Raw genomic sequence first — 14,564 nt, 5'->3', positions numbered from 1 at the left:
CTGTCCTCCAGGAGCAGAGCTCAACCTTGAAAAAGGAACATTATAGCCAAATTTCAGAACTATCAGGTCAAGGAGAAAATACTGCAAGCACCAGAAAGAAACAAGTCAAATATCAAGAGTCACAGTCAGGATTAAACAGGATTTAGCAGCTTCTATATCAAAGGATCAGAGGGCTTGGAATATGATATTCCAGACCACAAAAGAGCTTGGATTACAACCAATAATCAGCCACCCAGCAAAACCGAACATAATTTTTCAGGGGAAAAAATTCAATGAAATAGGAGACTTTCAAACTTTCCTGAAGAAAAGACCAGAGCTAAACAGAAAATTTGATTTTCAAATACAAGACTCAAACCCAGAAAATCTCAGTCACCTTTTGTATGAGCAATGGACCCCCCCCCCATGGAAATCTCAGCTCTAATAGAATCAGTACCAGGTGCTTTGCCACAGGAGAGGAGCCTGACAGCATTCAAAACTTCTAGAAAGGGAATGATTTCAACCTGAGGTAAGCAGTCAGCGGCTTCAGCACTGATTGATGATGGTCTGTGGAGAACACTATGGTAGTGTTCAGCCCATCTCTCCAGTATCTAATCACTAATCAATGTGGGTCCATCAGCATTGAGTAGTTGAGATGCACCATACATCTTTGACCCATAAGAACGTCATAAAAGAGCTTTGGATTGTTACTATCAGGGTAAAACTGAATTTCCTCTGCCTTTTTACTGAACCAAGAATCCTGCATCTCTCTAAGCTTTCCTTGTAGTTTACTTTTGATGGAGTTAAATGCTAGAGAGGGATGCACTATCCTGATGGTAAATCCAGTAGAGTTCTCATTTTTCCTTTAGCAGTTTCTGAATTATTTAACTTGAAAAGGTTACAAGCCAAGACTAAAGGGGAGGGAGAGCTGGTGCATGATTTTTTTGTTTGCAAATGATTGTCCACTCAATGCAGTCTCTGAAGCTGAAATGCAACAAAGTATGAATCATTTCCTTGCTCCTTGTTCTAATATTGGCCTAACAATGAACACCAAGAAAACACAGGTGCTCCACCAGCCAGGACCACACCATCTATACTTAGAACCACTGGTTACAGCAAATGGAGAAATTCTGAATACTGTAGATAAGTTCACTTACTTTGGCAGTATACTTTCCAGGGATGTACACACTGATAATAAGGTTGATATATGCACTGCCAGAGCTAGGTCAGTATTTGGGAGGCTCTGAAGGAAAAGTGTGGTAGAGAAGAGGTATTAGACCATATACAGAGCCATTGTGCTGATCTCATTGTTGTAACCCTGTGAAACCTGGACAGTATTCCAGCACTATTCCCGGAAACTGAATTGCTTCCATTTCAGTTGTCTTAGGAAGAATCTGAAGATCACCTGGCAGGATAAGGTACCAGACACTAAGGTCGTTTCTTGAACTAAACTGCCACGCATTAAAACTCTACCACAGAGAGCACAACTACAATAGGCTGGCATGCTGTTCAAATGCCAAATGTTTTGCGTCGAGCCAGAGATGAGAGAGGCATGTGCAGCAAACACACCTTGGTTAAACCATTTACAGGCTGCAAATCCATTGAGGAGTTAGGGGGAATATCTGCCCCAAGCATGTGAAGACTTCTCCTCAATGGAAGGGACAAATGAGAACAATTTGTTCCAATGGCCATGAAGGCAGCTAAAGCATGTACCGTAGACTACTTAGAGCTTGGTCTGACATCAAAAACTCCATGGTCACCCACTGCACCCTAGGCCATCTCCAGTCATCCTGACTTTTGTTTTCCCACTGGACTTTGATGACTCTGGAAGAGTGAATCTGGTGATTTTGTGCAATTCTGCATCATTTAAATCCAATTCACGTGCAAGTCAAGATATCACCCCATAATGTTATTGGTCCTCTTCAAAGCAAAGAATGGACAACATATTTTGCATGACTTCAATGTATAATCAAGATAATATTGCTTTCTTTCTCATGGGGGGGAGGAAGACAGGAGTGAGCAAGAGAATTCAGAACTCAAAATATTTTAAAATGAATGTTAAATAAAATTTCACATGTAATTGGGAAATTTGACAAAATAAATAAAATATATTGAAAAGGAAGCTGAATTCAGAGCACTCAAAAATCCCAATTATAGTCTTAAAGAATAAATTAATTTTTTTCTATTTTTAAAATTTTAAATTTTTTATTTTTAAAAAAAATTGTACTTTTTATTTCCTCCCTCTTCACAGCAGACACATAAAACTACTAAGACAGAATACTGTATATGCTATCATATGTCATCACTTTATGAAGAATTTAAAAATTTTTTTAATTTATTTTTCTTTGTTATAAGGAAAGATTTAATCTGGATGGTTGGCTGGTGGTGGCAGTGGAGTCAGTTGAAAAGGAAAGACACCTCCAGAAATAACTAATTGAGTACAAAAGGCATTAATAAAAACCATATTAAAAAAGTGTTATATGTACTTGTGTGAATTTTTTTTCCAGTGATCTCATTGGATTTGGGTCCTCCATGTGGAAACTCCTTACACTGATGCAGATATGCAACAAAATTGTAATTTTTAGTTCTACTGAGTTGCCTAGGAGACATCAAAAGTTTAAATGACTTACTTATGGTCATACAGCTAGTTTTTATCAGAGACAGTACTTGCATTCGGGCCTTCCTGACTCCAATACTGGCCTTCTATCTACCATGCCATACTGCCTCTCATACATGTGTGTGGTTGTTATTCAGTTCTATCAGTTGTATCTGACTCTTCACGACCCCACTGGAGTTTTCTTGGCAAAGATACTGAAATGGTTTGCCATTTCCTTCTCCAGCTAATTTTTCAGATGAGGAAAATGAAGCTAACAGTGTTAAGTGACTTGCTTAGGGTCACACAGCTAGTAAATGTCTGAGGCTTGATTTAAACTCAGGTCTTCCTGACCACAGGCCTAGCAGTATATCCACTGCCCCACCTAGCTGCCCACACATGTGTATATGAAAGTAAATACATAGATACATCCACTCATATGTGCAGCTACATGTGTATAATTAAATAAGTACATACGGAGAGAGAGAAATAAAATTGGCTCTTAGTGTTACATATTTTTGTCAGTTTCCTATATATATGTATATCATTCTTTAATTGTTGATATTTACTGTAAATAAAGGTTCTTAATCCATCTTCATTTATTTTATTGGTATAACAGTTTTTCTTATTTTACATAGAGAAAATTACCAATTTCATTTTTCATGATCTCTTCTAACCTTTGTTTAGTTAAAAAGTCTACTATATATACATATGTATACATATATACACATGTATCTACACATATGTATCTATGGCACAGGGGTATGTTTGCATACATGTAAGTATACCCTGTGTATTTTTCCATTATATTTTATCTTTATCACAGAATTTCAGAGTTAGAAGGGACTGCAAGAGTTGTTTTCCCTGAAGTAACCGACCCTGGAATTATCTTCATCCACAGATATTTGTACAGTGCTTAAAAATGTACAAATCTTTTTATATAAATTACTTCATTTGATCCTCACAACAACCCTATGAAGCAAACAATAAAAATATTTTTATTTTTCAAATGAAGAAACTGAGGCTGAGAGAAGTTAGATATGTTGTCCACAGTCATACAGTTAATATCTAAAGGATAATTCAAACCCACATGTTTCTGATCCTAAATCGAGCATTCAATATATTATTCAATGAATATAAACAATAGGAAAGATTTCTTCCCTGTGACCAATAAACTTAGTTACTATCAATCACTCAGCCTGATTCATATAAGCAGCATGCCAATTGGATTCATTCTAGGTCTTTTCACAAAGTATGTCCTGAGATTCATTATAATTTACCATATATATATTTAGGGAAGTGGCTAGATGTAATTCTAGCCTGACACCCTCTCCCTGAGGAGGGGCAAATTGGCCAACCTCATGGCTCCAATCTCCTGCTCTCCTTTGGGCAGGAATCAATGTCTCCCTTGGAGGAGAGTGAGCAGAACAGATTCCAGTAAGGTACATTTAGACAGGTCCACATAGACTTAAATAATCTACACGAGCACACACGAACACTCATTACATATAAACTACTTATTCTTCTTAAATCAGGAGTTTCATGCTGATGCCTTCCTCTTCCCATTTCAAATCACATCAAATATCAGAGCTTCCACTGATTCACTGGTGAAGGGCCAGTACCCCTCTACCCTACTGTGTCAATCACAGATTTACAACTAGAAGGCCATCTAGTCCAGCCTCTTCATGTTACAATTGAGGAGGCTGAGGCCCAGAGAGGAAAAATAATTTGCCTGTCACTCAGCTAATAATGGGCAGAGTCAAGATTTGAACCCCAGTCCTCTAATTCTAACTCCAGTTTCCTTTTCGCTACAGCATACCCCTTCTAAAATCAAACATAACCAAAAGTAAAAGCCTCAAAACAATCTAAACTCTTGTAATTCATCCTTAATCATCACAGAACAACCAATGACAGACTTATTAGAATTCTTTTTGTTACTGAATGTTGAAAATGAAACTGACAGCAAGCTCACAGAATTATACCTCAAAATGTTCCACATTGTTGGTCTGGACACAGGGATTACATTCTTCTGTTCAGTAGGCGATAGGGAGGGGCATGAGTTCCATGTCCCTTTGGGATGTTGCTTTGCATTTTCCTTGTGAGAGGAGGATAGCAAGGAGAGTTCAGAGGCTACAGCCTGGTGAGAAATCCACTGTTGCACTTCTTGGTTGCTCCTAATTACACATAAAATTGAAAATAAACAGGATATTAGGAAGCAAAAAACAGAAAAAAAATTTTAACTCTTTGTTGGAGTTGGTTCTAACACACATTTTTCTTCACAAATATGATGCATGGAAAAGTCATCCCAATCCATAGATAAAATGTCACCTTATTCAATAATGAGTTTTCCCTTCACTTCCTAGACTACTTCAAATATACGCTTCTTGAATATTCAAAATATTTCACACTAAAGAGAACTTTAGAGATCATCCAATGCAACTCTCTCAGTACTTAGATGAGGAAATTGAGCTGTAGTGAGGTTCAGTGACTGGGCCAAGGACACATAAATGTGTCAATGCAGGGGCTGAGATAAGAATCTGGCCTACTCAGTGGAAAGACACCAGGGTCCCTGTTAATATACCACTCTGCTATCCCTTCTGGAAAGCCATGGAGGATTTTTTTTAACAGGGACAGTAACAATTCTTAGCCAAAATACAAATTGCTACAAAACACAAAATTAGAATATGTGATTTCAGTTTACTGAAGAGCCCTACACTTGTTTCCAAACTTCATGGCAAGTTAATGAGATAATGGAAAATACTTGGATTATTCAGCAATCACCAGAAATGATAATTCTTTGTTATAGTCTCCTCTTAAAGAAGAAGAAAAGAAGTAAGGTAAAATCATGAAGGGGCTAAAGAATAAGGAAATGGATTTTACAAATCTAGGAAGATAGGAGCAGGTAATGTTGTCCTCTTTAAGTTATGACACAAAGGTCACAGGATCCTGAACCCTATAAAGCAATGTCAAATTATAATTTAAAATAACTGTGTCTGAACCAAGCCAAAGTCTTCACATTAAGATATCATATCGGGGCAGCTAGGTGGCACAGTGGATACAGCACCATCCAGGTTCAAATCCAGCCTCAGACACATAACACTTACTAGCTGTGCGACCCTGGGCAAGTCACTTAACCCCATTGCCCCCTCCTCCCCCAAAAAAGATATCATATCTATTCATTGTCAGTGAAGAAAACCAAAATTACATTAGGATGCAGCTGAAAGGCAAAGCCAGGAAAGGAAACAAAACATTTTTATAGCTTGCTCTCTAAAAACTGAGACAATATAATTAGTCAATCTGTTTCTATATCACAGTCACTCTCATCTATTTGGAAAGACGTTGTCTGCTGAGACTTAATGGTAAATATTGAAAAGAGCAAAGGATAAGGAGGTTCAATATAGCCCTAGAGGAAGAACTCATTCAGGCAGGTGGCTTTCAGAGCATTGCATGGTGTAAGAGGGAAAAGCTATTTGCTCAATGAGAGCTTTGGTCAAAGGATTAATCATGATCCTTGACATTACTACATGGTTGAAATTCCCTAAGCACCAATATTAGACTAATAAACACACTCAAACTCTCACATGAACAGGCAGGAAGTTGATTAAATTTTAATGACAACTACCATTTGGTAGTATTGATAGGTTTTTTAGGTCAAGGAAAACAAAAAAGTAGGTAACATTATAAGACAATATTTCTGTTTTTAAAGATTAAACTTTTCTTCTGTTATGGCAAAGCAAGAAATAAGACTCATAAATAAAAGTATAAAATGATAACATCTTATGTTTAAAATTGTTATTATATATAGATTTCACAAGAAAAAAAAACTTCAGGGTTCAGTCATTTTTTTTATATGGCCCAAAAGTTAGCAGGGCAAAAGTATATATACTGTTATAACTTGTAAAATACTTTTGTGAAAATCAGCTAAAATATGAAAGGTAGTTTGAAAACAAGGTGAGACTATAATATAATCTGGCTTGTAAACTGACTAAAAAGGCAGTTCCATAAAAATAATTACAAAAATATTTTAAAGAAAAAGTTGCCTCCTTAAAATATTTGAGAAGCTTGAGCCACATAACTGGGGAAATAGTATAACTTCTATAACATTAATTTCCCCATGAATTGATATTTCTAAGAGTGAAGCATAGTAGAAATAAGGAGGACAAGACAAGATCAGCAAAAGTAATAAGAGAAAATTGATAGAAAAGGGAGTTCAAATTTTGTACTTCAAAAGTTTTAACTCTTGTTATTTAAAAAAAGAAAAAAACTATAGGATTCACGAACACAAAACTAAAAGCTTTTCTTTGAAAAGATGAACAAAACTGATCAGTCCTTAGCTGACTTGATTCAAAAGAGGTAAGAAACTCAAATTATCAAAATTTAAAATGAATAAGGTGAAATTACAACAGAGGAAGAATAAAAATAGCTACCAGAACATACTATGCATAATTATGTGCCAGCAAAGTTGTGAATTTTTTTTAAAATAGAGGAATATCTACAAAAACATAAAATCCTCACATTAACATAATAAGTATAGATTGAAACAATCTAATTTGGGGGATTAAAATAGCTATAGGTAAACAGCCTAAGGAAAAAACCCCAGTCAAAATAAATTTAAAGATGAATTCTTTTAGAATTTTAAAGATTAATTTCTATACTACAAAATTATTCTTAATAATTAAGAAAGAAAACACTTTATCAAACTATTTTTATAGGAACAAATATAACCTTGACTCCTAAACCAGAAAAGGACAAAGGAAGGAAAAATAACAAATTGGTAACAAATATTAATTTAAAAAAATTTAAATAAAATCCTGGCCAAAAAAAAAAAGAAAAATTATGGAAAAGCATATCCAAAAAGTATATATTCACTATGACCAGGCTGAATTTGTTAACAGGAATGAAAGGATGGTTCAACATCAGGAAACAACAAATAATAAGACAGGTTTTTTTTAAAAACACAATTATTTAAACAGTTATAGAAAAAGTCATGAAGAAGGCATATAACTCATTTATGCCATTAACACACACACACACACACACACACACACACACACACACACACCCCCAAAGTATAGGTACAGAGGAATCTCTTTTTATAAATTGTTATTTATTTATTTTTAACATTCTTTTTTTTAATTGAGTTCCAAATTCTCTCCTTCCCTCCAGCCTGTCCCCTACCTATTGAGAATGTAATCAATATATCAATTATACATGTGACACAAATCATGTGCGAAATTTATTTCCATACTAGCCATATTGCAAAAAAACAAAAAAAGCAAGGAAAATAAAGTGAAAAGGTTATACTTCAATTTGCGCACAGGACTCATCAGTTCTCTCTCTAGAAGTAAATAGCATTTTTCATCATGAATCTTCAGAACTGTTTTGGATCATTGTTGATTAGACTAGCTAACTCACAGTTGATCATTATAGTATTGCTGTTACTCTTACAATGATCTTGTTCTAACTCACACCACATTGCATCAATTCATATGATTTTAGAAAGCTTTGATTTCTTCTTCTGAAAACTACATGTTCACATCTTTGACCATCTGTCAATTGTGGAATGACTTATTTTTGTAAATTTGATTTAATTCCCAATATATTTGAGAAATGAGCACTTTATCAGGGAAATATACTATAAAATTTCCCCCCAGTTTCCTGCTTTCCCTCTAATTTTGGCAGCATTGATTTTGTTTATATAAAAACTCTTTAATTTCATGTAATCAAAATTATCAATTATACTTCCTGTGATCCTTTCTAACTCTTTTTTGGCTATAAGTTCTTCCCTCATGCATAGATCTGATGAGTAAAATTTTCCACACTCCCCTAATTCACTTACATCATCATTTATATCCATTATATCTAATGTACCCATTTTGACCTTATCCTGTTATATGCTGTGATGTTGGATTATGCCTAGTTTCTTCCAAATTGCTTTCTGGTTTTCCCTGAGATTTTTGTCAAATAGAAAGTTGTTGTCCCAAAAGCTTGGATCTTTTGGTTTATCAGACACTAGATTACTATGGTCACTTACTACTGTTTATTGCATATTTAATCTATTCCACTGATCCACCATTCTATCTCCTAGCCAGTACCAGATTGTTTTGACAATTATCACTTTGAACTCTAGTACAGGTGAGGCTACCTTCCTTCACATTTTTCCTTGACTTCTTTGATATTCTTGACCTTTCATTCTTCCAGATGAATTTTGTTATTATTTGTTCTAGATCTATAAAATACATCTAGTAGATGGTAGTAGAAGAAACTTTTCTTAATATGATAAAAATTATCTAAAACTTAAAGCTAGTATTACACACGATAGAGAAACACTAGAAGCATTCCCAACAAATACAGGAATAGAGCAAAGATGCCTCCCTTTCTCTTCTATTATCTGACACAGTTCTAGAAATGTCAATGATAAACTAAGACAAAAAATTTAAATGCAGAATGATAGCCAAAGAAGAGAGAAAACTATTCCTTTTTTTGATGATGATGTCACGGTTTGCATACAAAATCCTAAAAGAATTAGCAAGAAAGAAAGAGAGAGAGAGAGAATTAGGCATACCAGTAAAGCACCAGGATACAAAATAAGCACAAAATTTAAAAATATTTATATACAGCAATTGTAAAATTCAGGAAAAAATAATAGAATAGGAAGTTTCATTCAAAATAATTTAAAAATGCATAAAATATCTAGGACTCAATATACCATGTCAAATTCAATAGCTGTAACATTTATGAAATACTCTTTAAAGAAATAAAGAATTCATGATTAGATTGTGCCAGTGTAATAAAAATGAGAATACTACGTAAATTAAGTTACAAATTTAATACTACATAAAAATCAGGCTACAAAGTGGGTTATTTCATAAAGCTGTCTAAAACAATGGCAAAATTCATTTGGAAGAACAAAAGGCCTAGACTATCAAGGGAAATAATGGGAGGGGGAAAGTAGGACTGAAGAAGAAAGCTGAGTCAAAGGCTATGCACAGTTTAATAACTTTTAAAGTGCTCATTTTTCCAAAGGCTCTCCAGTATTTGTCATTTTTCTCTTTTTGTCATCTTTGCCCACCTGATAGGTATCAGGTGGGACTTCAGTAATCTACAAAGTAATTTGAAAATAGTAACCAAAAAAAAGTAACAAAAGTAGTTACAAAGCAGTAACCACCAAAAATTTGATACTCACAGATTAGGTACACACCACACAGAAGTAAATGAATATAGTATAGTATTCAATAAGCACAAGTTATTAGGAAAACTGGAAAGCAGTTGAGCAGAAATTATATATAGGTCAATGCCATATAGCAAGATAATATACAAATGGATATATGATTTAGACATAAAAAGTGACATCATAAGCAAATTGGAGAAGCAAGGAAGAAATTCCCGTTCAAATCTATGAATAAAGGAAGAGTTCACAACCAAACAAGTGACAGAGAGGCTCACACAGGACAAAATGGACAATTTTGACTGCATAAAATTTTACATTTTTTTGTATAAAGCTGATGCAGTTAAAATTAGAAGAGAAACAGATAAACAGGAAAAATATATTCAAGTTTCTTTTCATAAAGGCCTAGTATTCAAGATAAGGAATTAATATAAATTTCTAAGACTATACACCATTTCTCAATAGAAAAATAATTAAAGCTCTGAATAAGCAGTTTATAAAGGAAGAAATCCAAGCTTTCATCTCAACAATCATATGAAAAAATGTTCCAAATCAATAATAGAGAAGTAGAAAGTAAAGCAACTCTGAAGTCCCACCTGACATCTATTAGATTAGTAACATTGACAAAAGAGAAAACTGATGAATACTGGTGGAGCTATGGGAAAATAAGCACACTAAGATACTGTTGGGTCAGCCTTTCAGGAAAGCATTTTGGAACTATATCCTAAAACTATGTATACACTTTGGCTCAACTACATAAGTAGTAGTCCTGTTCCCAAAATAGATCAAAGAGGAAAATAACTCATTTGTTTAAAAATATTTATAACAGTTCTTTCCATAGTAGCCCAAAACTGAAAACCAAGAGGATGCCTATTTACTGAAGAATGCCTAAGGTATAAGAATATAATGGAATCTCATTGTCCATAAGAAATTACAAAATGGACATTTTTAGAGAAAACTGGGGAGGCCTATATGAAATGATGCAGAGTGAAGTAAGCAAAACTAGGAGAATGTATACAATGACAAAAAAATATAAACAAAAATTTTCTGAAATTTTAGAATGCTGATTAATGCAATGACAAATCATGATGCTAGAGGACAAAAAATGAAGCATACTACACTTCCCCACTTCTTGCCCAAAAGGTAAAGCACTTAAAATGCAGAATGGGGCATACATTTGTTATGCTAGGCTATGCATATGTATTATGAGGGTTTTCTTTTTCTTTTCTTTGGTCAATTCGCAAGGGCAATGGAAGGGAAAAATAATAAATGCTTGTAAAAATAAAAAAAAGAAACATGATACTTTAATTTTCTCAATGCACTGAAAATTATTGCATTTTGTATGTATGAATCTCAAGTGAGATATTTTAGCTTTGATATGGATGGTAGAAAAAAAACGTAAAAATTATGGCATAATAGTTTCTTTTAATCTAATTAATTACAAGGAATGGAAAAATCAATTCCAAAATGAATTTTACTTTACAGTATCACTCACAAGAGAAGTAATACATCTAACTATTTGATCCTAGTTGGACTGTATGGCTACTAGGACCAAGAGTAAAATTCTGAGAATTCTGTAATTCTACACATACATCTCAGACAACAGCAGCAGCACTACCTGTCTCTAGGATAGCAGTAATCTGTCTAGATGAAAGAATCAAGCCATTTATAATGAATAAATGGCACAGCTGGCATCTAAGTCCACAGTTTTGGACGCTCTATTCCATTCACTCATGTCTATTTCCATTTGTTCCCCTTCTTTACTTTCCTTTTTTTCCCTTATCAATGATACTTAAGATAAGGCTGTTCATTGACCTCTGAATTAATTCACTGGCAATCATTTTACTCATTGGTTCCTCCAAGAAAAGTAGCCAGATATCAATTTTGCTTCAGATTTTTGATGTTTGTTGTTCAGTAGTTTCAGTCGTGACCAACTTTTTATGACCCTATTTAGGGGGTTTTTTTGGCAAAGATACTAGAGTTTTTTGTCATTTCCTTCTCCAGTTCATTTTATAGATGAGGAAACTGGCACAGAGGGTTAAGCATCTTGCTCAGGGTCACAAGCTATTAAATGTGTGAGGCAGGATTTGAACTCAGGTCTTCCTGCCTCCAGGCCTGGTACTCTAGCCAATGCACCTGCTGCTTTACTTCAGAACTTGAAAAAATGTTCCCACAATTAAAAATCTAAAATGATCTTATATGAAACATGAGAATACTAAAATGAGCATTGGACGTAGGTTTAAGTCCTAGCAAGGATACATGCAAGTTGCCTGTCTATACTTGTCACTTAACCTCTCCAAGGCTCAGTATCCTTATCTGTCAAATAGGTAAACCAATACTTGCACTAGTGTCCTCACATGTTTGTTGTTATTTAGGAAAGTAATATATAAATGTAAGCTATAACAGTAAGATTATTTTTAAACAGATGTACTTTTCTGTATTCTTACTATGCCTTCCCACTTCCTTTCCCTTGCCTTAATTATCTTGGTGCTTTTCCACTTCAGTTGGAATGCCTTCCATCTTTTCATACTCAAACCATACTTATTCCAAAAACCTAGAAACTACCATGTGGGTCTTGCTGCAAGACAGATGAGCAGTAAGGAAAAGACAGGTTTGGATACTCCTACCCATTTCAGACAAAGAAAAAGCAGGCCCACAAAAGTTCTATCCATTCAAAATGGCAAACTCTAACCACCACCATTTTTAGTCAGCCTCATTAAAAGGGCATAACATTAATAAGAGAAAACTTGGAGGGGGGGAATTGTGTAGCTTCCATCATCTAATACCTTTTAGAAATCTTAATATGGTATGGCAGAGTTGATCCTAGTGTTTAAACAAAGACAGAAATATACTGTTATAATTATTTTTATAGGTCTTTTTGTTTCTACTATGCTAAAGGTTTTTTTTTTAAAAATTGAGCATTCAGTGCTTATACAGGTCCATATGATTCTACTTATGATTTGTCTGCTAATATAGAAGAAAACCTTCAAAACAACTTACCATTTACCTCTGTTGTGAGGTAGGGAAAAAAGATCATAGACTAGGCACACTCCAAACACGGTGATTCCAGTCTCTTTGACCAACATTGCACAGGTCCCCAGAAACAAACTGAGCAGCAGAAAGAATGAAGAAGTCTTCGGAAGAAAACACTCCCCAATGTAAAGCAGATCCATGCTCCTGAAAACAAGTTTGAAAGTTTTCTGGAGGAGAAGCATTACTAAGTAACTCTTACAAATCTCTTTATGATGATAACTAGCAGGGCAAATGTTTTTGAGCCTGCACAAAGTGAACTGGCCTAGATATTGATGAGCCACACCCATCCACTCCCACTAATGATTATCAAGTCCAACCCCCTCATTTTACAGGTAAGGACAGAAATGCCCAGAGTGGTAACAGTGATTTCCCCCATACCCCATATATAATAAGGAGCAGAACCAGAATCCAAACCGAGGTCCTCTGACTCCAAATCCTCTGAATTCTTAATGGGTCACCCAAGTACAAATGAAAGAAGGTTCCTTTATAGATGAGGAGATATACCAGATGCCTCTGTTTGCCAACATTGTGCCAACTGCTTTAAGCCATGGAAAAATGCAGGGACGAGAAGCTCCTTCCTGAGATCCACCGCCACTCAAAGAATCAGATTAGCAATCCAAATAATAAAAAACAAAGAAATCAAAAATCTTACTGCCTAGACATGCAGTTGGAAATGCAGACAATCACTTTAGAATTTCACTTCATATCTTAAACAGACACTGCAGATGGTAAATAAGCATGGCTTAGAATTGCATAGGAAGAACAGAGTAAATTAGACCACATTTGGGAAATTATAGCATCCTTCAATGATCCTGTCTTAAAAGCCTACCTTTTTAACACTAACATCAAGAATGATAACTTATACTTATATAGCATTTCAGTTTGCAAGGTATTTTAATATATTGTTTCATTTGATCTTCACATCAACCCTGTGAGGTAAGCATTGTTATGTTTTATCTATTCATTTTTACCAGTAATCTGAGACTTAAAAGATTAAGTGATTTGTTCAGCATCTTACAACTAGTAAATGTTAGAAATGTTACTTGAACATTTCTTTTTTTTTTTTTGGTCTGTCTTAAATTAGAGTTACCTGAACATTTCTAACTTCAAATCCAACGCTCTAGCTACTACATCATACTGCTTTTCATGGTGATGCTGTATGCCTATGAATCATGACCATAACAAATTGCCAAAGATTCAAGGTTACAAGACACTCAAATGTAACATGAGTGGGTTAACCTATAAAGGCCAGTTCTTGAATTATGCTCAGATACTCCCAATCTGGTTTCAGTCTAAGTGACCATGTGAAAACTTGGAAGGGAACTAGTATCAGGATATGCATGACTGAAATACAGCTACAAAGTTCATAATGAAAACTCTTCTATTGTCTTCAGAGCCAGAAAAACAGATTACTCAGGGCTGCAGAGCCAGAACTGAGTGTGTATGCAAAAGAGGTGACTATTCCCTTAATCAGCCTTTTCCTTCTTAGCTTTTTCTTTAAGCTGCCTCTCCAAGAGGTGATTAAGGGGAAAAGCACATCTTGTGTTCACCTCTGTTTCTTTTGGTTTTGCTTCCTTGATCCGAAGCAGCAACTTCATGAACATCTCAAGTTCTGAAGATTGCAGAGCGACAGCTGGCATCTTATCCCTCCCTAGCACCTGGGCAGAAGGAGGGGAGAGAATACCAGCCAGCAGCAATGAAATAACATAGTAGGGAAGTCTGAGGGAAATTGGGAAAGAGGTCAGTAAAAGGGTCTATGTGACTGCATGGAAATCTAGGCACAATTCCTGGAAT

The 14,564-nt window shown here is 35.0% G+C and overlaps 1 protein-coding gene across 5 annotated transcripts in view; it reads right to left on the bottom strand.

The window, feature by feature from the left end:
- The window catches only part of TMTC1 (transmembrane O-mannosyltransferase targeting cadherins 1), a 320,486-nt gene that overhangs the window by 245,493 nt on the left and 60,429 nt on the right, over positions 1-14,564 (bottom strand). For 4 of the 5 annotated variants that reach the window (XM_020975836.2, XM_020975837.2, XM_020975835.2 and 1 more), the window contains 2 exons: positions 12,738-12,914; positions 4,552-4,743 (listed from right to left, as the gene is read on the bottom strand). In XM_020975836.2, coding sequence (XP_020831495.1) covers positions 4,552-4,743; positions 12,738-12,914 — 369 coding nt within the window. Of the gene's footprint in view, positions 1-4,551; positions 4,744-12,737; positions 12,915-13,274; positions 13,358-14,564 lie in introns of those variants that run through there. The other variant, XM_078156684.1, reaches the window with a different exon arrangement.

The sequence above is a fragment of the Phascolarctos cinereus genome, unplaced genomic scaffold (assembly GCF_003287225.1).
Source record: "Phascolarctos cinereus isolate Bilbo 61053 unplaced genomic scaffold, phaCin_HiC Scaffold_1;HRSCAF=81, whole genome shotgun sequence".
Classification (NCBI taxonomy): Eukaryota; Metazoa; Chordata; class Mammalia; order Diprotodontia; family Phascolarctidae; genus Phascolarctos; species Phascolarctos cinereus.
The sequence above is the reverse complement of the archived record's forward strand: the minus strand, read 5'-3'. Positions and strand labels throughout refer to the sequence as shown.